At 46.8% G+C, this 21,870-nt stretch overlaps 1 protein-coding gene across 2 annotated transcripts in view; it reads left to right on the top strand.

The window, feature by feature from the left end:
- Positions 1-20,302, top strand: part of LARP4 (La ribonucleoprotein 4) — a 339,680-nt gene extending 319,378 nt beyond the window's left edge. For both annotated transcript variants that reach the window (XM_069230867.1, XM_069230868.1), the window contains one exon: positions 16,094-20,302. In XM_069230867.1, the coding sequence (XP_069086968.1) occupies positions 16,094-16,429 (336 nt within the window). In that variant the 3' untranslated portion in view covers positions 16,430-20,302. The remainder of the gene's footprint in view (positions 1-16,093) is intronic.
- The last annotated feature ends 1,568 nt before the right edge of the window (positions 20,303-21,870 follow it).

Genomic DNA, 21,870 nt, shown 5'->3' with positions numbered 1-21,870 from the left:
GGTCTGGCCGGGTGCAGATGTCAAAGTGTAGGGATATTTAACCTGGACTGCTGTGGAAACCAAGGGCACTCTGTTTCAGATCTGAAGGCAGGCAAGTAGCCACGACTTCGGAAGGCAGACCTGAGGATTTAGCGGAGCACTGGGGGGGGGGGGGGGGGGGGGGTCGCGGTTCCACAAACCTGGCATCAAACCTAGGCATCAAACCTGCACCCTCAGCGGCACTGGGGTGTCCAGGAGCGTGGTGCAAACAAGATGTCAGGTTCCAATGAATCTCTGAGGGAACCTTGGGGGTCACTCGGAGGCTGCAGGCAAGGTCCGTGGGGGGAAGGGGCTTGGGCACGCCACCAGTTGGACAGCGAGGAGGGCCGCCTGCTGACTGACTGCAGCACCAGGTGTCTGTTTCTCCAAGGCCTGGGGGCTGTGGGTACAGTGAGTCCTTTGGCATCGGATATCTTTGCTCCAGAGCTTTTGCGGTTAAGGGGGGATGGGGGACGGGTGGGGAGCCTCGGGGATTCCTTCTGCAGGCGTCGTCGTGGAGGGATGGAGAGGTCAACCCAGGGTGGGCACTTGCTCGGAATCGCTTGGGGATCCTCTCTAGCTGGCTGGGCACCTGGACACAGGCCCTGAGCGTCTGGTGCAGAGTGGTTGGGACTCGCGCATTCAGAGTGAGGTGGGAGTCCCTGGTCATTGGTTTCTTCCTGGACAGGACCGCTGTCCAAGAGTTCTTGGTCCTTTTGGATGCAGGGCAGTCCTCTGGAGCTTGTCAGAGGTCGCTGGTCCCACTGGATGCATCGCTGTTCTTTTGCAGGTTCTTTGAAGCAGGAAACAGGCTGGTAGGGCTGGGGACAAATGAGTTGTCATCTTCCTTCTCTACTGGGGGTTTCAGCTAAGCAGTCCTTCGTGTCTGTTCACCAGGAATCTGACGACTTGGGTTCAGGGGGGGCACTTAAATCCTTTTTATTTTTAGAGGGCAGTAGCCAATGGCTACTGTCCCTGAGGCTGGCTACACCCTCCTTGTGCCCACCCCCTTTTGGGGGGGGGGGGGGGGAGGGGGGGCACAAACCTAATCCTGTTGGTCCCTGTCCTCCAAACCAACATGGAGGATTCTGCAGGAAGCGGCTAACCTCAGCTCTGGACACCCTGTTTTCCCTAATTTTCCTGCTGGACTTCCTGCCAAAACTGAGGCTTTGTTTGGGGGAGAGCAGAGCAGGGGGGCAGACAACTCCACTAGCTGGAGTGTCCTGGGATGCTAATCCGAGGCTTGAGCCTTTGAGGCTCACCTCCAGGTGTAACAGTTCCTGCACGGGGAGGTGTGAAGCACCTTCACCCTGGACAGGCTTTGTTTCTGACCGAGAGCATAAAGGCTCTCACCCCATGTGGTCAAACTTGTCTGAAAGTGGCAGGCTGGTACAAACCAGTCAGTCCTTGTAGGAAGTTGGCTCTGTATGTGCTATTTCAAAGTGAGGAATAGCATGCACAGAGTCCAAGGGTTCCCCTTAGAGGTAAAATAGTGGTAAAAATAGATAATACTAATGCTCTATTTTGTGGTAGTGTGGTCGAGCAGTAGGCTTATCCAAGGAGTAGTGTTAAGCATTTGTTGTACATACACATAGACAATAAATGAGGTACACACACTCAGAGACAAATCCAGCCAATAGGTTTTTATATAGAAAAATATCTTTTCTTAGTTTATTTTAAGAACCACAGGTTCAAATTCTACATGTAATACCTCATTCGAAAGGTATTGCAGGTAAGTACTTTAGGAACTTCAAATCATCAAAATCGCATGTATACTTTTCAAGTTATTGACAAATAGCTGTTTTAAAAGTGGACACTTAGTGCAATTTTCACAGTTCCTAGGGGAGGTAAGTTTTGATTAGTTTTACCAGGTAAGTAAGACACTTACAGGGTTCAGTTCTTGGTCCAAGGTAGCCCACCGTTGGGGGTTCAGAGCAACCCCAAAGTCACCACACCAGCAGCTCAGGGCCGGTCAGGTGCAGAGTTCAAAGCGGTGCCCAAAACACATAGGCTAGAATGGAGAGAAGGGGGTGCCCCGGTTCCGGTCTGCTTGCAGGTAAGTACCCGCGTCTTCGGAGGGCAGACCAGGGGGGTTTTGTAGGGCACCGGGGGGAACACGAGTCCACACAGAAATTTCACCCTCAGCGGCGCGGGGGCGGCCGGGTGCAGTGTAGAAACAAGCGTCGGGTTCGCAATGTTAGTCTATGAGAGATCTCGGGATCTCTTCAGCGCTGCAGGCAGGCAAGGGGGGGGTTCCTCGGGGAAACCTCCACTTGGGCAAGGGAGAGGGACTCCTGGGGGTCACTTCTCCAGTGAAAGTCCGGTCCTTCAGGTCCTGGGGGCTGCGGGTGCAGGGTCTCTCCCAGGCGTCGGGACTTTAGGTTCAAAGAGTCGCGGTCAGGGGAAGCCTCGGGATTCCCTCTGCAGGCGGCGCTGTGGGGGCTCAGGGGGGACAGGTTTTGGTACTCACAGTATCAGAGTAGTCCTGGGGTCCCTCCTGAGGTGTTGGATCGCCACCAGCCGAGTCGGGGTCGCCGGGTGCAGTGTTGCAAGTCTCACGCTTCTTGCGGGGAGCTTGCAGGGTTCTTTAAAGCTGCTGGAAACAAAGTTGCAGCTTTTCTTGGAGCAGGTCCGCTGTCCTCGGGAGTTTCTTGTCTTTTCGAAGCAGGGGCAGTCCTCAGAGGATGTCGAGGTCGCTGGTCCCTTCGGAAGGCGTCGCTGGAGCAGGATCTTTGGAAGGCAGGAGACAGGCCGGTGAGTTTCTGGAGCCAAGGCAGTTGTCGTCTTCTGGTCTTCCGCTGCAGGGGTTTTCAGCTGGGCAGTCCTTCTTCTTGTTGCAGGAATCTAATTTTCTAGGGTTCAGGGTAGCCCTTAAATACTAAATTTAAGGGCGTGTTTAGGTCTGGGGGGTTAGTAGCCAATGGCTACTAGCCCTGAGGGTGGGTACACCCTCTTTGTGCCTCCTCCCAAGGGGAGGGGGTCACAATCCTAACCCTATTGGGGGAATCCTCCATCTGCGAGATGGAGGATTTCTAAAAGTCAGAGTCACCTCAGCTCAGGACACCTTAGGGGCTGTCCTGACTGGCCAGTGACTCCTCCTTGTTGCTTTCTTTGTTCCCTCCAGCCTTGCCGCCAAAAGTGGGGGCCGTGGCCGGAGGGGGCGGGCAACTCCACTAAGCTGGAGTGCCCTGCTGGGCTGTGACAAAGGGGTGAGCCTTTGAGGCTCACCGCCAGGTGTTACAGCTCCTGCCTGGGGGAGGTGTTAGCATCTCCACCCAGTGCAGGCTTTGTTACTGGCCTCAGAGTGACAAAGGCACCCTCCCCATGGGGCCAGCAACATGTCTCTGGTGTGGCAGGCTGCTGGAACTAGTCAGCCTACACAGACAGTCGGTTAAGTTTCAGGGGGCACCTCTAAGGTGCCCTCTGTGGTGTATTTTACAATAAAATGTACACTGGCATCAGTGTGCATTTATTGTGCTGAGAAGTTTGATACCAAACTTCCCAGTTTTCAGTGTAGCCATTATGGTGCTGTGGAGTTCGTGTTTGACAGACTCCCAGACCATATACTCTTATGGCTACCCTGCACTTACAATGTCTAAGGTTTTGTTTAGACACTGTAGGGGTACCATGCTCATGCACTGGTACCCTCACCTATGGTATAGTGCACCCTGCCTTAGGGCTGTAAGGCCTGCTAGAGGGGTGTCTTACCTATACTGCAGAGGCAGTGAGAGGCTGGCATGGCACCCTGAGGGGAGTGCCATGTCGACTTACTCATTTTTGTTCTCACTAGCACACACAGGCTTGTAAGCAGTGTGTCTGTGCTGAGTGAGGGGTCTCTAGGGTGGCATAAGACATGCTGCAGCCCTTAGAGACCTTTCTTGGCATCAGGGCCCTTGGTACTAGAAGTACCAGTTACAAGGGACTTATCTGGATGCCAGGGTCTGCCAATTGTGGATACAATGGTACATTTTAGGTGAAGGAACACTGGTGCTGGGGCCTGGTTAGCAGGGTCCCAGCACTCTTCTCAGTCAAGTCAGCATCAGTATCAGGCAAAAAGTGGGGGGTAACTGCAACAGGGAGCCATTTCTTTACACAAGCCCCCCCCAGCCCACAGGCCAGGAGACTCAGCCCAAGCTGGGAGAGTCTTCCTAGTCTGTCAGGCGAGGAAGAGTAGGAGAAATAGGCTGGTTAGTTGCAGGGCCTACTCTGCCTTACATCCTTCTGTTCAGGTCATTCCCTTTGGGGAACTGACCCACTTCCACAGTGATAGGACCTAGTCTGAATTGCCTCTTGTCTGCCTCTTCAATGTCTCCACCCATTCTTTTTATTTTGGGTTTAGAGGTATCCACCTCTGCTAATCTTATCTTGGCCAGGGTTACCCCTAGCTTACCCAGAGAGGTTACCCAGAGCTGGAGTAACCCCACCATGACCAATAGGGTCAGGGGGCCTAACTTGCTATTTGGCATGGGGTCAGACCACCATGCTAAGGATAGTGCAGCCAAAAAGGCTAACACCCAGCAGAGGCCACTGACAGCTGTCAGTGCCCAGAACCACACCTTTAGCTCTTCACCTAAAAGGGAAGGGGCTAAGTTACAGGCTTCTTTGGGTTCAGGTTGCCTGTCTGCTGTATTGGAGTGGGGGGTTACCACATCTTGTAGTAAACACCCTTCTTCCACTCTTTCTTCTGTTAGCTGAGGAGCCACCCACTCAGGTTTAACAGTTGCCTGACTAGCCAGGACTTCTTGTGGGTCAGGTTGGACTTTATCAGGGCCATTTTTGGAGTTCTCCCCTACTGGAGCAGAATCTCCTTGGCTTGCTGTAACCTTGGCTAAAGGTTGTCCACCCTTCCTACTCTGTTTTCTTTTCTTCTTCTTCTGGGGCCTGCTTGCATTTACTGCAGAGGCAGGACTTCCAGAATCCTTGGGAGAGGACTGGCACTGGACCAGTTTCTCTCTTGGGCTCTGACTAACCTCTGGGTAGTCATTTCCAAGGAGACAATCAAGGGGGAGGTCTGTACTGACTACTACCCTTCTCCAGCTAAGAGTGCCACCCACTTCTATGGGCACTAAAGCCACAGGCCTCTTAGTGACCCTGTCTAGGCTAACTCTTACCCTGGCAGTCTCACCTGGGATGTACTGGTTTGAGAGCACCAGCCTGTCATGCACAATAGTGTGACTGGCACAAGTGTCTCTCAGGGCAGTGGTTGGGATTCCATTCACCAGTAGGTGGTGGAAGTGTCTACTTCCCTCTGGAATCTCCAACTCACCTGTTGGGCCCTGTTTCCAGTTGAAGGCTAGGAAGACCTCCTCATCTGAGGAGTCATCTCCCATGGCTACACTGGTTACCCCTGGAATTTTGTTCTGGGGTTTGTTTTTGGGACAAGAAGTGTCCTTGGTGTGGTGCCCAGACTGTTTACAGTTGTGGCACCATGCCTTAGTGGCATCCCAGTTCTTACCCTGGTACCCACCTTTGTTTTGGGTTGTGTCTTGGGGCCCACCCACCTGTTCTGGTTTTTGGGGGCCTACTGAGGACTCTTTTTCTTTGTTTCTAGTGTCACCCACTTTCTCCTGGGGAGTTTTTGTAACCCCTTTCTTTTGGTCACCCCCAGTGGAAGTTTTGGTTACCCTAGTCTTGACCCAGTGGTCTGCCTTCTTTCCCAATTCTTGGGGAGAAATTGGACCTAGGTCTACCAGATACTGATGCAACTTTTCATTGAAGCAGTTACTTAAAATGTGTTCTTTCATAAACAAATTATAAAGCCCAACATAGTCACACACTTCATTTCCAGTTAACCAACCATCCAGTGTTTTTACTGAGTAGTCTACAAAATCAACCCAGGTCTGGCTCGAGGATTTTTGAGCCCCCCTGAATCTAATTCTATACTCCTCAGTGGAGAATCCAAAGCCCTCAATCAGGGTACCCTTCATGAGGTCATAAGATTCTGCATCTTTTCCAGAGAGTGTGAGGAGTCTATCCCTACACTTTCCAGTGAACATTTCCCAAAGGAGAGCACCCCAGTGAGATCTGTTTACTTTTCTGGTTACACAAGCCCTCTCAAAAGCTGTGAACCATTTGGTGATGTCATCACCATCTTCATATTTTGTTACAATCCCTTTGGGGATTTTTAGGATGTCAGGAGAATCTCTGACCCTATTTAAGTTGCTGCCACCATTGATGGGACCTAGGCCCATCTCTTTTCTTTCCCTTTCTATGGCTAGGAGCTGCTTTTCCAAAGCCAATCTTTTGGCCATCCTGGCTAACTGGATGTCCTCTTCACTGGGGTTATCCTCAGTGATTTCAGAGGTGTTGGTCTCTCCTGTGAGGGAACCAGCATCTCTGACTATTATTTTTGGAGTCAGGGTTTGAGGGACCCTGTTCTCCCTAGATAGGACTGGTAGGGGGGAATTGTCCTCCAAGTCACTATCCTCTTCCTCTGAGTTGCCACCCTCAGAGGGGTTGGCCTTTTCAAACTCTGCCAAAAGCTCCTGGAGCTGTATTTTGGTAGGTTTGGGGCCCATTGTTATTTTCTTTATTTTACAGAGTGACCTTAGCTCCCTCATCTTAAGATGGAGGTAAGGTGTGGTGTCGAGTTCCACCACATTCACATCTGTGCTAGACATTATGCTTCTAAAAGTTGGAATACTTTTTAAGAAACTAAAACTGGTTCTAGAATCTAATTCAAACTTTTACAAACTTTTAAACTCTAAAAGAAATGCTAAACAGGATCTAACACAAGGCCCTAGCAGGTCTTTTAAGAATTTAGAAAACTTTTCAAATTGCAAAAATCAATTTCTAATGACAATTTTGGAATTTGTCGTGTGATCAGGTATTGGCTGAGTAGTCCAGCAAATGCAAAGTCTTGTACCCCACCGCTGATCCACCAATGTAGGAAGTTGGCTCTGTATGTGCTATTTCAAAGTGAGGAATAGCATGCACAGAGTCCAAGGGTTCCCCTTAGAGGTAAAATAGTGGTAAAAATAGATAATACTAATGCTCTATTTTGTGGTAGTGTGGTCGAGCAGTAGGCTTATCCAAGGAGTAGTGTTAAGCATTTGTTGTACATACACATAGACAATAAATGAGGTACACACACTCAGAGACAAATCCAGCCAATAGGTTTTTATATAGAAAAATATCTTTTCTTAGTTTATTTTAAGAACCACAGGTTCAAATTCTACATGTAATACCTCATTCGAAAGGTATTGCAGGTAAGTACTTTAGGAACTTCAAATCATCAAAATCGCATGTATACTTTTCAAGTTATTGACAAATAGCTGTTTTAAAAGTGGACACTTAGTGCAATTTTCACAGTTCCTAGGGGAGGTAAGTTTTGATTAGTTTCCAGGTAAGTAAGACACTTACAGGGTTCAGTTCTTGGTCCAAGGTAGCCCACCGTTGGGGGTTCAGAGCAACCCCAAAGTCACCACACCAGCAGCTCAGGGCCGGTCAGGTGCAGAGTTCAAAGCGGTGCCCAAAACACATAGGCTAGAATGGAGAGAAGGGGGTGCCCCGGTTCCGGTCTGCTTGCAGGTAAGTACCCGCGTCTTCGGAGGGCAGACCAGGGGGGTTTTGTAGGGCACCGGGGGGAACACGAGTCCACACAGAAATTTCACCCTCAGCGGCGCGGGGGCGGCCGGGTGCAGTGTAGAAACAAGCGTCGGGTTCGCAATGTTAGTCTATGAGAGATCTCGGGATCTCTTCAGCGCTGCAGGCAGGCAAGGGGGGGGTTCCTCGGGGAAACCTCCACTTGGGCAAGGGAGAGGGACTCCTGGGGGTCACTTCTCCAGTGAAAGTCCGGTCCTTCAGGTCCTGGGGGCTGCGGGTGCAGGGTCTCTCCCAGGCGTCGGGACTTTAGGTTCAAAGAGTCGCGGTCAGGGGAAGCCTCGGGATTCCCTCTGCAGGCGGCGCTGTGGGGGCTCAGGGGGGACAGGTTTTGGTACTCACAGTATCAGAGTAGTCCTGGGGTCCCTCCTGAGGTGTTGGATCGCCACCAGCCGAGTCGGGGTCGCCGGGTGCAGTGTTGCAAGTCTCACGCTTCTTGCGGGGAGCTTGCAGGGTTCTTTAAAGCTGCTGGAAACAAAGTTGCAGCTTTTCTTGGAGCAGGTCCGCTGTCCTCGGGAGTTTCTTGTCTTTTCGAAGCAGGGGCAGTCCTCAGAGGATGTCGAGGTCGCTGGTCCCTTCGGAAGGCGTCGCTGGAGCAGGATCTTTGGAAGGCAGGAGACAGGCCGGTGAGTTTCTGGAGCCAAGGCAGTTGTCGTCTTCTGGTCTTCCGCTGCAGGGGTTTTCAGCTGGGCAGTCCTTCTTCTTGTTGCAGGAATCTAATTTTCTAGGGTTCAGGGTAGCCCTTAAATACTAAATTTAAGGGCGTGTTTAGGTCTGGGGGGTTAGTAGCCAATGGCTACTAGCCCTGAGGGTGGGTACACCCTCTTTGTGCCTCCTCCCAAGGGGAGGGGGTCACAATCCTAACCCTATTGGGGGAATCCTCCATCTGCGAGATGGAGGATTTCTAAAAGTCAGAGTCACCTCAGCTCAGGACACCTTAGGGGCTGTCCTGACTGGCCAGTGACTCCTCCTTGTTGCTTTCTTTGTTCCCTCCAGCCTTGCCGCCAAAAGTGGGGGCCGTGGCCGGAGGGGGCGGGCAACTCCACTAAGCTGGAGTGCCCTGCTGGGCTGTGACAAAGGGGTGAGCCTTTGAGGCTCACCGCCAGGTGTTACAGCTCCTGCCTGGGGGAGGTGTTAGCATCTCCACCCAGTGCAGGCTTTGTTACTGGCCTCAGAGTGACAAAGGCACCCTCCCCATGGGGCCAGCAACATGTCTCTGGTGTGGCAGGCTGCTGGAACTAGTCAGCCTACACAGACAGTCGGTTAAGTTTCAGGGGGCACCTCTAAGGTGCCCTCTGTGGTGTATTTTACAATAAAATGTACACTGGCATCAGTGTGCATTTATTGTGCTGAGAAGTTTGATACCAAACTTCCCAGTTTTCAGTGTAGCCATTATGGTGCTGTGGAGTTCGTGTTTGACAGACTCCCAGACCATATACTCTTATGGCTACCCTGCACTTACAATGTCTAAGGTTTTGTTTAGACACTGTAGGGGTACCATGCTCATGCACTGGTACCCTCACCTATGGTATAGTGCACCCTGCCTTAGGGCTGTAAGGCCTGCTAGAGGGGTGTCTTACCTATACTGCAGAGGCAGTGAGAGGCTGGCATGGCACCCTGAGGGGAGTGCCATGTCGACTTACTCATTTTTGTTCTCACTAGCACACACAGGCTTGTAAGCAGTGTGTCTGTGCTGAGTGAGGGGTCTCTAGGGTGGCATAAGACATGCTGCAGCCCTTAGAGACCTTTCTTGGCATCAGGGCCCTTGGTACTAGAAGTACCAGTTACAAGGGACTTATCTGAATGCCAGGGTGTGCCAATTGTGGATACAATGGTACATTTTAGGTGAAGGAACACTGGTGCTGGGGCCTGGTTAGCAGGGTCCCAGCACTCTTCTCAGTCAAGTCAGCATCAGTATCAGGCAAAAAGTGGGGGGTAACTGCAACAGGGAGCCATTTCTTTACAGTCCTACACTAGCAGTTTAGCTAACATGCAGGGGGCATTGTTAAGATGCCCTCTGTGTGCATTTTTCAATAAATCCCACACTGGCATTAGTGTGGGTTTATTGTGCTAAGAGGTTTGATACCAAACTTCCCAGTATTCAGTAAAGCCATTTTGGAACTGTGTAGTTTGTAATGACAAACTCCCAGACCAATACTTAATATGACTACACTGCACTTAAAATGTCTAAGAATGGCCTTAAACACTGTAGGGGCATATTGCTTATGCAGCTTTTCCTCACCTGTGGTATAGTGCACCCTGCCTTAGGGCTGTAAGGCCTGCTAGAGGGTTGACTTATCTATGCCACAGGCAGTGGTTTGTGGGTATGGCACCCTGAGAGGGGTGCCATGTTGACTTTCTTTTTCACCCCACCAGCGCACACAAGCTGCAAGGCAGTGTGCATTTGATTGGTGAGGGGTCCCTTAGGGTGGCATTATTACATGCTGCAGCGCTAGGGACTGTCCCTGGCCAGAGCTCTTGATACCATGGGTACCTTTTACAAGGGACTTAACTGTGTGACAGGGTTGTGCCAATTGCAGAATCAAAAGTACAGTTTTTGGGAAAGAACACTGGTGCTGGGGCCTGGTTAGCAGGATTCCAGCACACTTTCAAAGTTGACATCAACACTAGACAAAAAGTGTGAGGGGGGCTGTAACTAGCTCCACTAGCTGTAGTGCCCTGAGGCAGCAGAACAAAAGGCAGAAGCCTTTGAGGCTCACTGTCAAATGTTGCTGTTCCTGTAGGGGGAGGTGTGAAGCACCTCCACTCAGACCAGGCTTTGTCCCCGACCCCTGAGCGTGCAAAAGCCCTCACCCCATGGGGTCAGAAACTTGTCTGGTGGTGAATTTCGTGGGGCGTCTCTAAGATGTCCTCTGTGTGCACTTTACAATAAATCCAGCATCGGTGTGGGTGTATTGAGCTGAGAAGTTTGATACCAAGCTTTCCAGCATTCGCTGAAACCATCATGGAGCTGTGGATTTCATAATGACAAACTCCCAGCCCATCTACTCGGTATGGCTACCCTGCACTTTCAGGGGCTAAGAATGGACTTAGACACTGTAGGGGCATATTGCTCATGCAGCTGTGCCCCCACCAGTGGTGTAGTGCAGCATGTCTTGGGCTGTAAGGCCTGATAAGAGGGTTGGCTTACCCATGCCACAGGCAGTGGTTTGTGGCCATGGCATTCAGGGAGGGATGCCATGTCAACTTTGCCTTTTTCTCTGCTCCAACACACAATCTGCAGTGTGCATGTCTTTTTTAGGGGTCCCTTGGGGTGATATAATTGATGCTGTAGTCCTTGGGGACCTTCTCTGGCCACAGGGCCCTTGGTACCACTGGTACCTTTTACAAGTGACTTATCTGTGTGCCAGAGGTGTGCCATTTGTGGAAACAATAGTACAGTTTTAGGGAAAGAACACAGGTGCCAGGGCCTGGTTAACAGGATCCCAACACACACTCAGTCAAGTTAGCATCCGATATAAGGCAAAAAGTGTGGGGTACTGTAACAAGGGCCCAATTTTCCACACCGACACAACTGTTAACACCCAGTTGCGCCTTCAGCTCTGTGTAGAGGACCTGGACTGGTTCAAGGAAAACATCACCCACTCCCACATGGTGCAGCACAGAGCATAAACCCCCACCTCAACTGAGTTGATCAGTTTCTCTGCTTCTGGAAAGATCGCCGTAGCTCGCACATTGGGATCAATACAGGAGATCACACCTAAGAGGGTTTGGAGATTATCTTTACCTGGACGATTTCTCATGCATAAAGACTGCTCAAGTCCCACAATGTTTGAGAGCAGCGGTGCCAGATGGTTAGCCAAAATGTTAGCAGAGATCTTTGTATTTGTGTTTGAGTGACAGTGGCCAGTAGGATGAGCATTGATCAGCTGGCTTACCCAGTTTAAGTAGAGTAACTGGTAGGGCTTCACGTATGGCTGGGGGCATACACCCATCTCCTCAAACAAGCTGACCAAGTGAGGCACTAGTTACTTAGTAGGCCATGTAAAAGGCCACCATATGACTCTGTGCCCGGTGCCTTCCCACTTGACATATCTTACAGCTCGGCCACAATTTCGGAGGGATGGAGTGGTGCCACTCCCTATGCGCATCGGGCAGCCACTTCATCGTAATTTTAGTTAGATAATCATTTATGATCTGTAGGAAGTTGGCTCTGTATGCACTATTTCAAAGTAAGGAATAGTATGCACAGACTCCAAGGGTTCCCCTTAGAGGTAAGATAGTGGCAAAAAGAGAATACTAATGCTCTATTTTGTGGTAGTGTGGTCGAGCAGTAGGCTTATCAAAGGAGTAGTGTTAAGCATTTGTTGTACATACACACAGGCAATAAATGAGGAACACACACTCAGAGACAAATCCAGCCAATAGGTTTTGTTATAGAAAAATATCTTTTCTTAGTTTATTTTAAGAACCACAGGTTCAAATTCTACATGTAATATCTCATTTGAAAGGTATTGCAGGTAAGTACTTTAGGAACTTTGAATAATTACAGTAGCATATATACTTTTCACATAAAACACAAATAGCTGTTTTAAAAGTGGACACAGTGCAATTTTCACACTTCCTGGGGGAGGTAAAGTATTGTTAGTTTTAGCAGGTAAGTAAATTACCTACAGGGTTCAGTTTTGGGTCCAAGGTAGCCCACCGTTGGGGGTTCAGAGCAACCCCAAAGTTACCACACCAGCAGCTCAGGGCCGGTCAGGTGCAGAGGTCAAAGAGGTGCCCAAAACACATAGGCTTCAATGGATAGAAGGGGGTGCCCCGGTTCCAGTCTGCCAGCAGGTAAGTACCCGCGTCTTCGGAGGGCAGACCAGGGGGGTTTTGTAGGGCACCGGGGGGGGACACAAGTCCACACAGAAAGTACACCCTCAGCAGCGCGGGGGCGGCCGGGTGCAGTGTGCAAACAAGCGTCGGTTTCGCAATGTAAATCAATGGGAGACCAAGGGGTCTCTTCAGCGGTGCAGGCAGGCAAGGGGGGGGCTCCTCGGGGTAGCCACCACCTGGGCAAGGGAGAGGGCCTCCTGGGGGGTCACTCCTGCACAGAAGTTCCGTTCCTTCAGGTGCTGGGGGCTGCGGGTGCAGGGTCTTTTCCAGCCGTCTGGACTTTAGGTTCAGGCAGTCGCGGTCAGGGGGATCCTCGGGATTCCCTCTGCAGGCGTCGCTGTGGGGGCTCGGGGGGGCGACTTTGGTTACTCACGGTCTCGGAGTCGCCGGAGGGTCCTCCCTGAGGTGTTGGTTCTCCACCAGTCGAGTCTGGCTCGCCGGGTGCAGTGTTGCAAGTCTCACGCTTCTTGCGGGGATTTGCAGGGATCTTTAAATCTGCTCCTCTGTAACAAAGTTGCAGTTCTTTTGGAGCAGTGCCGCTGTCCTCGGGAGTTTCTTGTCTTTCTTGAAGCAGGGCAGTCCTCTGAGGATTCAGAGGTCGCTGGTTCTTGGGAAAGCGTCGCTGGAGCAGGTTTCTTTGGAAGGCAGGAGACAGGCTGGTAGGTCTGGGGCCAAAGCAGTTGGTGGTGTCTTTTCTTCCTCTGCAGGGGTCTTTCAGCTCAGCAGTCCTCTTCTTCTTGTAAGTTGCAGGAATCTAAATTCTTAGGTTCAGGGAAGCCCTTAAATACTAAATTTAAGGGCGTGTTTAGGTCCGGGGGGTTAGTAGCCAATGGCTACTAGCCCTGAGGGTGGGTACACCCTCTTTGTGCCTCCTCCCAAGGGGAGGGGGACACATTCCTATCCCTATTGGGGGAATCCTCCTTCTACAAGATGGAGGATTTCTAAAAGTCAGTCACCTCAGCTCAGGACACCTTAGGGGCTGTCCTGACTGGCCAGTGACTCCTTGTTTTTCTCATTATCTCTCCTGGACTTGCCGCCAAAAGTGGGGGCTGTGTCCAGGGGGCGGGCATCTCCACTAGCTGGAGTGCCCTGGGGCATTGTAACATGAAGCTTGAGCCTTTGAAGCTCACTGCTAGGTGTTACAGTTCCTGCAGGGGGAAGGTGTGAAGCACCTCCACCCAGAGCAGGCTTTGTTTCTGTCCTCCGAGAGCACAAAGGCTCTCACCGCATGAGGTCAGAAACTCGTCTCTCAGCAGCAGGCTGGCACAGACCAGTCAGTCCTGCACTGAACAATTGGGTAAAATACAGGGGGCATCTCTAAGATGCTTTCTGTGGGCATTTTTTAATAAATCCAACACTGGCATCAGTGTGGGTTTATTATTCTGAGAAGTTTGATACTAAACTTCCCAGTATTCAGTGTAGCCATTATGGAGCTGTGGAGTTCGTTTTTGACAGACTCCCAGACCATATACTCTTATGGCTACCCTGCACTTACAATGTCTAAGGTTTTGCTTAGACACTGTAGGGGCATAGTGCTCATGCACTGGTGCCCTCACCTATGGTATAGTGCACCCTGCCTTAGGGCTGTAAGGCCTACTAGAGGGGTGACTTATCTATACTGCATAGGCAGTGTGAGGTTGGCATGGCACCCTGAGGGGAGTGCCATGTCGACTTACTCGTTTTGTTCTTATCAGCACACACAAGCTGGCAAGCAGTGTCTCTGTGCTGAGTGAGGGGTCCCCAGGGTGGCATAAGATATGCTGCAGCCCTTAGAGACCTTCCCTGGCATCAGGGCCCTTGGTACCAGGGGTACCAGTTACAAGGGACTTACCTGGATGCCAGGGTGTGCCAATTGTGGAATCAAAAGTACATTTTAGGTGAAAGAACACTGGTGCTGCGGCCTGGTTAGCAGGGTCCCAGCACACTTCTCAGTCAAGTCAGCATCAGTATCAGGCAAAAAGTGGGGGTAACTGCAACAGGGAGCCATTTCTTTACATGATCTGTTCATGCGCAATTTGGGAGGTATAGAGTTTGGAATAGCAACAGGAGAACCGTTCCTCCATCTGCTTGGCCCCATGGAGAGGCACACCCTGCTCATCTATAATAGTATTTTGCTGCCTCTGCGGCTAGGACAAATAAGAGCAGCTAGGTTGTTGCCTTGATGCTTGCCCTTGCCACAGATTCTAGCCATTCCATATCTGCCCAGATGCATGACTTCGCTCTAGGCCAGCTTGTTGTATTCATTTAGCTTGGCTCTGATATCACCCAGTAGTTTCTGCTCTTCAGTTTCCCTGTGTGTGTGCTCGAACTCAGCCAAATCTGCCCCCAACCACTTCAGTCGGCCCTGATTCAAGTGACGCATGTAGGCATGTTTTGAGATGGTAACTCCACAGGTATGACCCATAAACGCCTAAAGTGGTGTATTTCTCTACCAAACCTAAATTGGTACAGACGTAATCATCAATCGTCTGGGCTGACTCCTCACAGAATACTGCATCTATCAACTAATACTGCGGGAAGTGCCAGGAGAATGCACAAGGGCACATACTCCCAAGCTCTAGAACCAGCTGTAACAGGGAATGGTCTGAATGATCAAGGTAGATGGTCACTCCGTTGGACCCTAGGTAGCAAGCTGTGCAACATAGGCCAGTAGTCAATGTGTGAATGTATGTCAATGTCTGTGGAGTAATGGGTAAACTCCATAAACTGTGAAGAGCATTGGTGCCACACATCCACCAGACTATGGAACTGCTGCTATAATGCTAAATATAGGATACATTTCCTGCAGTATGGCAATGTTTATCTTGTGACGCTGCAAATACAGTACCACATTACAAATGTTCCTATCGTTCAGCCCCCGACATTTGATTTGAGATAGTTCAGCTGCAATGGGTGCCCTTCACTAGCCATAGTGATAACCACATCATCAGACATATCCATTCCATGCTATGAATTTACTGTAGTTGCAGTGTAGAACATCTGTATCAGCACTCATCTGTGCTTTGCAGTCAGTCGGGCATACCTGCACAATCCATACCACCCCCACGTCATGCCACCCAACAGCCAGCACAGCAACACAAATCCCCCACCCCCTTTCCCCGATCCACCCGTTCCCACAAAGAGCCCCCAAGAGAAACAATGTGGTGTACACATGGAGACACAGGTTTCCGTCAGAGTACCCCAGCAATGTAATGGTGCAGGTGGGGTGCATCAGGATATAGAACACGCCAATTGTGCGGAAACCAATCTTAAACACATGATTTCATTCCTCTTCCACTCATATTCATACTTCTTTCAGGAAATAGTTGTTTGAAGGATAGGTCGTTGGCAAGCCTTAGTCTTAAGGACTGCATATGTATGCACATTTTATTCTAGTTGATTTTACAACTTCTGCCAATGCATTTATTAACATATGCAAAGAATTAAAATCTCACCAATGTATATATATATATATTGCAAGGTGAGCAGTGGTGTAGCAAAACTTTGAAGTGGGGACATTTGTTTGATACCTAATCACAATGTGATTGTCATTTCTTAAATTAATTTCATAAGGTTCTGTTTCTGCTGACCTCTGATGTTGGAAAGCTTACATTTAAACCTTGCAATATATTTTTGTATTATCGCTAAGGAACCAAGAAAACTAAGCTACGCTGAAGTGTGCCAGAAACCACCAAAGGAACCATCTCCAGTTCCAGCCCAACCACTGAGGGAAATTCGTTCAAATGTTTCACCACCTGCCAAAAATGAGGAAAATGGTACTCCTGAGACTCACCCAGAAAGATTTCACGAGAAGTTTGAAGGAAGGGTTAGGGAATCCTCTGGACTACGAAGCAGTTTAACTCCAAGGGGGGGTGCTGGCAAAATCAGGGAACAGAGGCGCCCATTTGGACGCAGACAATCGCCTCAGGGAGCCAATCGACGTAATGGCAAGGAACAATTTGTACCACCCAGATCACCAAAGTAAAAGTTTAAACTCTTATTTGATCTTGAACTATGGACTGATTAACAGCAACGGACAAATTGAAAAGAAATATTCAGTAACGGCAACCACTAAATCTGCCACAAATGAGGACAAACGGGACCGCAAAGTTCATCTCTAAGAAGTGATTTAAAATCCTGGAGGATCCTAGTTGAAATATAAATACATATATATATTTTTTCTTTCTTTTTTTTTTTTTTTTTTTTTTTTTAGTTTGAATGTTAAGTTGCAGAAGAAACTGCAGAAAAAAAATCTGTTTTGGGATAAGTAGTGGTGGGTGGGGATGGCTGGGTTTAAAAATGAAGATTACAAATCTCTCATGATAGAGAAAGAAAATATTTTTGCGAAATAAGCAGTTATGTAAAATTAGAAATTTTTAAAATCTATTTAAGGTTTTGCTCGTAGGATCTGTTATTGCCATTATGGCTTTGCATTGCAAAGCAAACCTTGAGTTGCCTGGGCAGTGTGTTTCTTGTGTGATTGCAGCCAGACACTGTTAATGTTACCACATAGTCACTGATTGATGAAAATGAATGTACTAATATAGTAGAATGGTGTTTGTAGTTTGAAAACTTTTCTTCCTTTTGATCTTTATTAATTTGGAAAGGTTTTAAATTTGATTTTACTGGATTATTCATCAGACTATTAAATCGTGTATGTTTAAAGCTCATTCAAGGCAAGGTCAAAGGATATGTAGTAGGCCTATGTTATGTTTTTGCCCACTTTTTTCTTTTGTCCTTGCATCTCACCATGGGCACATTTTTGAGTATTAAAAATGTCTAATTCTAGTCTGAAAATATTTGAATGCAGGAATTATTTTTGCAAGGCAGGTGTATTTGTTGTAAAATAAGGGTTAAATCCGAGATCAGTAAGCGTGTGGTTACTTGCCTTCTGTGTATGTTCTGATGTGGCACACAGTTGTTTGGGAATACTGAAATGGGCTTTCAGCTAGCAATGCTTGACTTATTTTGCCCTAACAGCTTAAAATAACGATTTAAAGAGAAATTGTGTGCCAGTTAGTTTTTTTATGATTATTTTATTACGGAATAAGTTAGATACTTGAAAGTAATTTTATATTGTTTATAATGGCTAAATTGCAACACAGTTGTGCACTAAGCAAAGAGGTTTACAATCGACTAATAAATATAATATAAAACCATGTTGCATTAATCTGCCAAAAGAGCTAACCAAGTGCAAAGGTTTTAGAAAGCAAAGCAATGTAGATTGTAACACCAATTGTACACAATTCAGTTGTAAGTACATTGATTTACTGAGTGGTTATATGCAAATGTTAACCTAAAAAAAATCAAATAGACGGTTAAATGACATCACTGTGACCTATCCAGTCTTTTTTCAGTTATCATATTAGTATTTATAATTTGTAGGCAGCTTCACCAGAAGCTATCTTTACCTAACTTTTTTCGTTCATAGCAGCTTTTTCTTAAACATTAACCCAGAAACGATTGCTTGAATCTTCTAACCAATTTGTTTTTGCATTTGTTTGTAGGTTATTTTGCTTACCATATTCACTTCACAAACCCGATTTTTGGGAAGAAAGCTACTTAATTTTGTGAACTTTGGCTCAGTTTGTAAAAGATTTTAATGAATGTCATTGACCATGTCTATGATAAGGATGTCTTCAGACCTGCCACTAGCTGAGAGCTATTTCTGCGTGCAGATAAAAAAGGACTGTTAAGTGTTCTTCACAAACAGTTGCCTTCAAGGTGTGTAAGTAATGCTGGCTCAAATAGGCAGAACTGGCATGTTAATTCTGACCCAAGTAAGGTAGCTGTGTCTTATGATGCAGTGAATTTAATAACCTCCTTAAGTTGCAAGGTTTGTACTTGAGTATTTTCTAACGTGTACAGAGTAATTTCATTTTCTTTTTAATAGATGTAAAGCAATGTTTCATTTGTTGTAACTTACAGAGTGTAAGGTGATGAAAAACTTGACTTTAGGGAGCTAAGCGTTTTACAGTTGTGTATAGTTAATTTTGCTGCAGCAGATTATGGCTTATGTACAGTGTATGCCGTTAAACGTGACTGTTTTGGCTTTTCCAGCATACTCAAATGAACGGAGGGTTGTGACTCTCCCCATAAATAAAATATTTATTTGATTCATGTTAACTAGAATTTAACGTTGCATTCCCCACCCTCCCATGTGGATTTTCTTTCCTTGGAGTTGATAAAGTAAATATAAAGGCTGTGAAAGTTGCTTTGTGTATAAAGATCCCTTTTTTCAGCAGTACTTAGTATATTGCATGACAAGCACATAGCCTCGTTTGGCTAGCTGCTAGCTCAGTCGTATTCTTCAGATATACTCTCAGGCAAATGCAGGTATCCTTAGTCACTGCGTTTTTAATATTTTCACACTTATTTTGTCAGGTTTCTGAAGTCCATTCTTTCCAAGGATTGTGACCGTTTAATAAACAGCAAAGCCTTGCTAATGCTTGTTAATTGTGCATGTGGGTGATCGATTTCTATCCTGTTGACAAAATATGTAAGTATAGCTTACTTTAATGGTGCAATAGTTCCAGGCCCTGTTTTGTTTAACCTCGATTTTACATCTGCAGCAAAAGTTCCATGAAAAAGCCTTTGTATGTCTATGGAGAAATTAGAAAAGTTGATTAATTTGAGATTCTTTCCTTTCTATAAAACATAGTTACTACCACTTATGAGAGAGGATGTGGCAAGAATTCAAAGACAGCTTATTCAAATCCCTAAGTTTTATGTGATGTATAATGTGGTGTATTACATTCCGATGTTTTCTTTTTCTTTTTTAAATCCCATAATATAAAATGTAACAGTCCAGTTTTAGTTTGTGCGGTGGAAGACTAAAGAAGCAAACTGCAAGGGAAACAATGTATTCTAGTAAAGCTCCCTGGCATTTATTGAGGTAGTTTTCGTTTTTCCCAATTTGGGCTTAACTGTATCCAGCTGGCTTTGTCTTTCCTCTGTTACCCACAACATTTACTTTTTTATTGATGGAAATTGATCTCAAGAATCTAGTCTCCAAATACATGCGCAGAGACACATTTTTTCCAACCCTTTTGTGTAACAGACTGATGCAAGAACAATGCACTTAAAGGCAGGGGAGCGAAATAGTAGCAGAGTATGTTTTTATACAATTGCCATTGCTTTAGGTATGCAATAGAGTTTTTGTTTCTAATGTTTGATCATTTCTCATCATATCTAACATTGACAATTCTGACTGGTCTCTAAATCCTAAAATGTGTAAATTACATATGTTCCAAGCTTTTTGTAAAGTGCTGTCATGGTAACTTTGGCTTGGTAATTTTCTTTCGAAAGTGTCCAAATGGCAGAAACTTCAAGAAGCCATTTGGAGAGGTGTAGTCACTTTGTGGATATTTTGTTTACTCTTTTCCTTTACAGTTTGGAGGATTACATTCGGCAGGCATTTTCTACATGTATGTTCTTGTCTAAACATTTTCCATATGCAACTACAATTGGGGAATATGAATCCATAGCGTGAAACTTGTGTTAAAGTTGCAGAGTGGTTACAATTGGTAACATTTGGAGTTCTCTATTTAGTTACAAAAGGACTTCCATTGTCAAAACTGCTTCTCTCTTCATAGTGATTTTTGTTTTTGTTGGCATTGCATTTTTCTTTTCGCCCTACGTGACAAAGCTTTGGTGAAACAAATAACTGTCTTCTGTTTCGTCCACTGTTCTAGTTAATTCCTGTGTCAGTCTGTCCTTAAATTTGTGAAGTAGGTTCATGCTTTAATTGTTCAAATGAAATGCATACACAATTGTATCCTTTTCTGACTTTGCCAAGGTGCTATGGGATATGGAAATAAAACACAGAATTGGAGAAATAAAGCTGTTTCAAACTGTGTGTTTGTGTTATTTTTGAAGGCCTTTCACAATCTTGATTTCAGAATCCTAGTAATATTATTGCTTACTAATTTTCAAGTTCCTGAACAGAAGAAGGCTTTGTACTGATTTGCTTCTGTACTAATTTCACAATCTGATACACAGAAAGAAGGATGGGTAGTGGTGGATACAGAGGTGCACTTCCCAAATGTTACAGTAGTATGTTGATATTAAGTCTACAGGGCGCTGAGGTGCCAGGCGGTTGATAGCTCCACTACCCTAGATTGTATAACGGTGTGCAAGGCAACACCATGTAGAAGTAGTTACAAAAACTGCTGCAGTCAGAGTTTGTACACAAAAACAGTCCTTCAATAGAGTAGTATGTCATACACTCAGACACTTGAAGTTCCCTCGGCACATACTTCTGAGATAGGAGACTTAATATGGTCTCCTAAGACTTTACTACCAACAAGATTCCTTTGGCATCTTTTTGACACACCTGTCTACTTTGGATATACGCCAGTTACTTTTCAGCTTCTGCTTACTTACAAGAAAGCCTTGAGAAAGTCAACTTGTAACGAAACATGTGCTGGCGTGCCTCTACAAGGATGTTCTCCTATCTTATACATGATGGCTGTGCTTTGACCTGATGATCTCTTCATGGACTTTATGCTGATGTCTCAGAATAAAAGAACCTACTACCTTTGAATTCTATTGAAGGACTGTTTTTTGTGTACGAACTCTGAGTGCAGTGGTGTCTGTAACTAATTTCACTATCGCTTCATTTGTAAGGTGCTACGATGCTTAACTGCTCCTCGGATCCCTACATCCTTAAAAATGAGCATCACATGTTTGCAGAGGTTTTCATGTGCCATAAAGTAGCATTACTTAACTGGCCTGAGTGATAGAGTGCCTTTGATCATCTGGTGCTGCTGCAGTTGTAAAATACTTATTCCCCCTTGGCGGTTTTTATTTTATATCTTTCAAATCCTTTCACACAAGAAAAGCTATTAACACACCACATATATCTCTGATGCTGGAGGTGCACTTAAGATGGAGAACACTGTGAGTGAGTTTCTGGCACAAATCACAAGCAAGTACAATCCCACAATATTGACTCTAGGGCTATGTCACTGTTTTGTGGAACAACCGTCTGTCTTTGCTATTCTTTCCTTGTCTATTTGATCGCTGGCCTGACATTTCATATCAAATTGTTTGTGTTTGAAGTTAGACAAGATGGGGGGTAGTTCCAAGGGTGCAACAGTCATTGCAAACATGTGGATAGGCACTGTAAGAGGTTGGCTCTTCAGAAAGTATACCAAAATAAGGTGTTCGATGGCATGTGTAGCTGTAGATACACATGCTATGCATAATCTCCCCATCTAGTGTTGGGTTCGGAGTAGTACAAGTAGTTTTTGTTCAAAGGAAGTTTTCGAGTCACAGGATTGAGTTGTGGCTCCTCTCAGTGTTACTGCACATGGGCATTGAGTCCTTTGTTTGTTTTTCTCCACTGTCTGGTTCGGATGTGTGCCTCTCGCTCAGTTCTCTGCTCCAAACAGCCTATAGCAGGATTCTTTCTGTCGTACGTCG

Source organism: Pleurodeles waltl, chromosome 4_2 (assembly GCF_031143425.1).
Source record: "Pleurodeles waltl isolate 20211129_DDA chromosome 4_2, aPleWal1.hap1.20221129, whole genome shotgun sequence".
In the NCBI taxonomy this organism is placed as follows: Eukaryota; Metazoa; Chordata; class Amphibia; order Caudata; family Salamandridae; genus Pleurodeles; species Pleurodeles waltl.
This window is presented reverse-complemented; position numbering and strand designations above follow the sequence as displayed.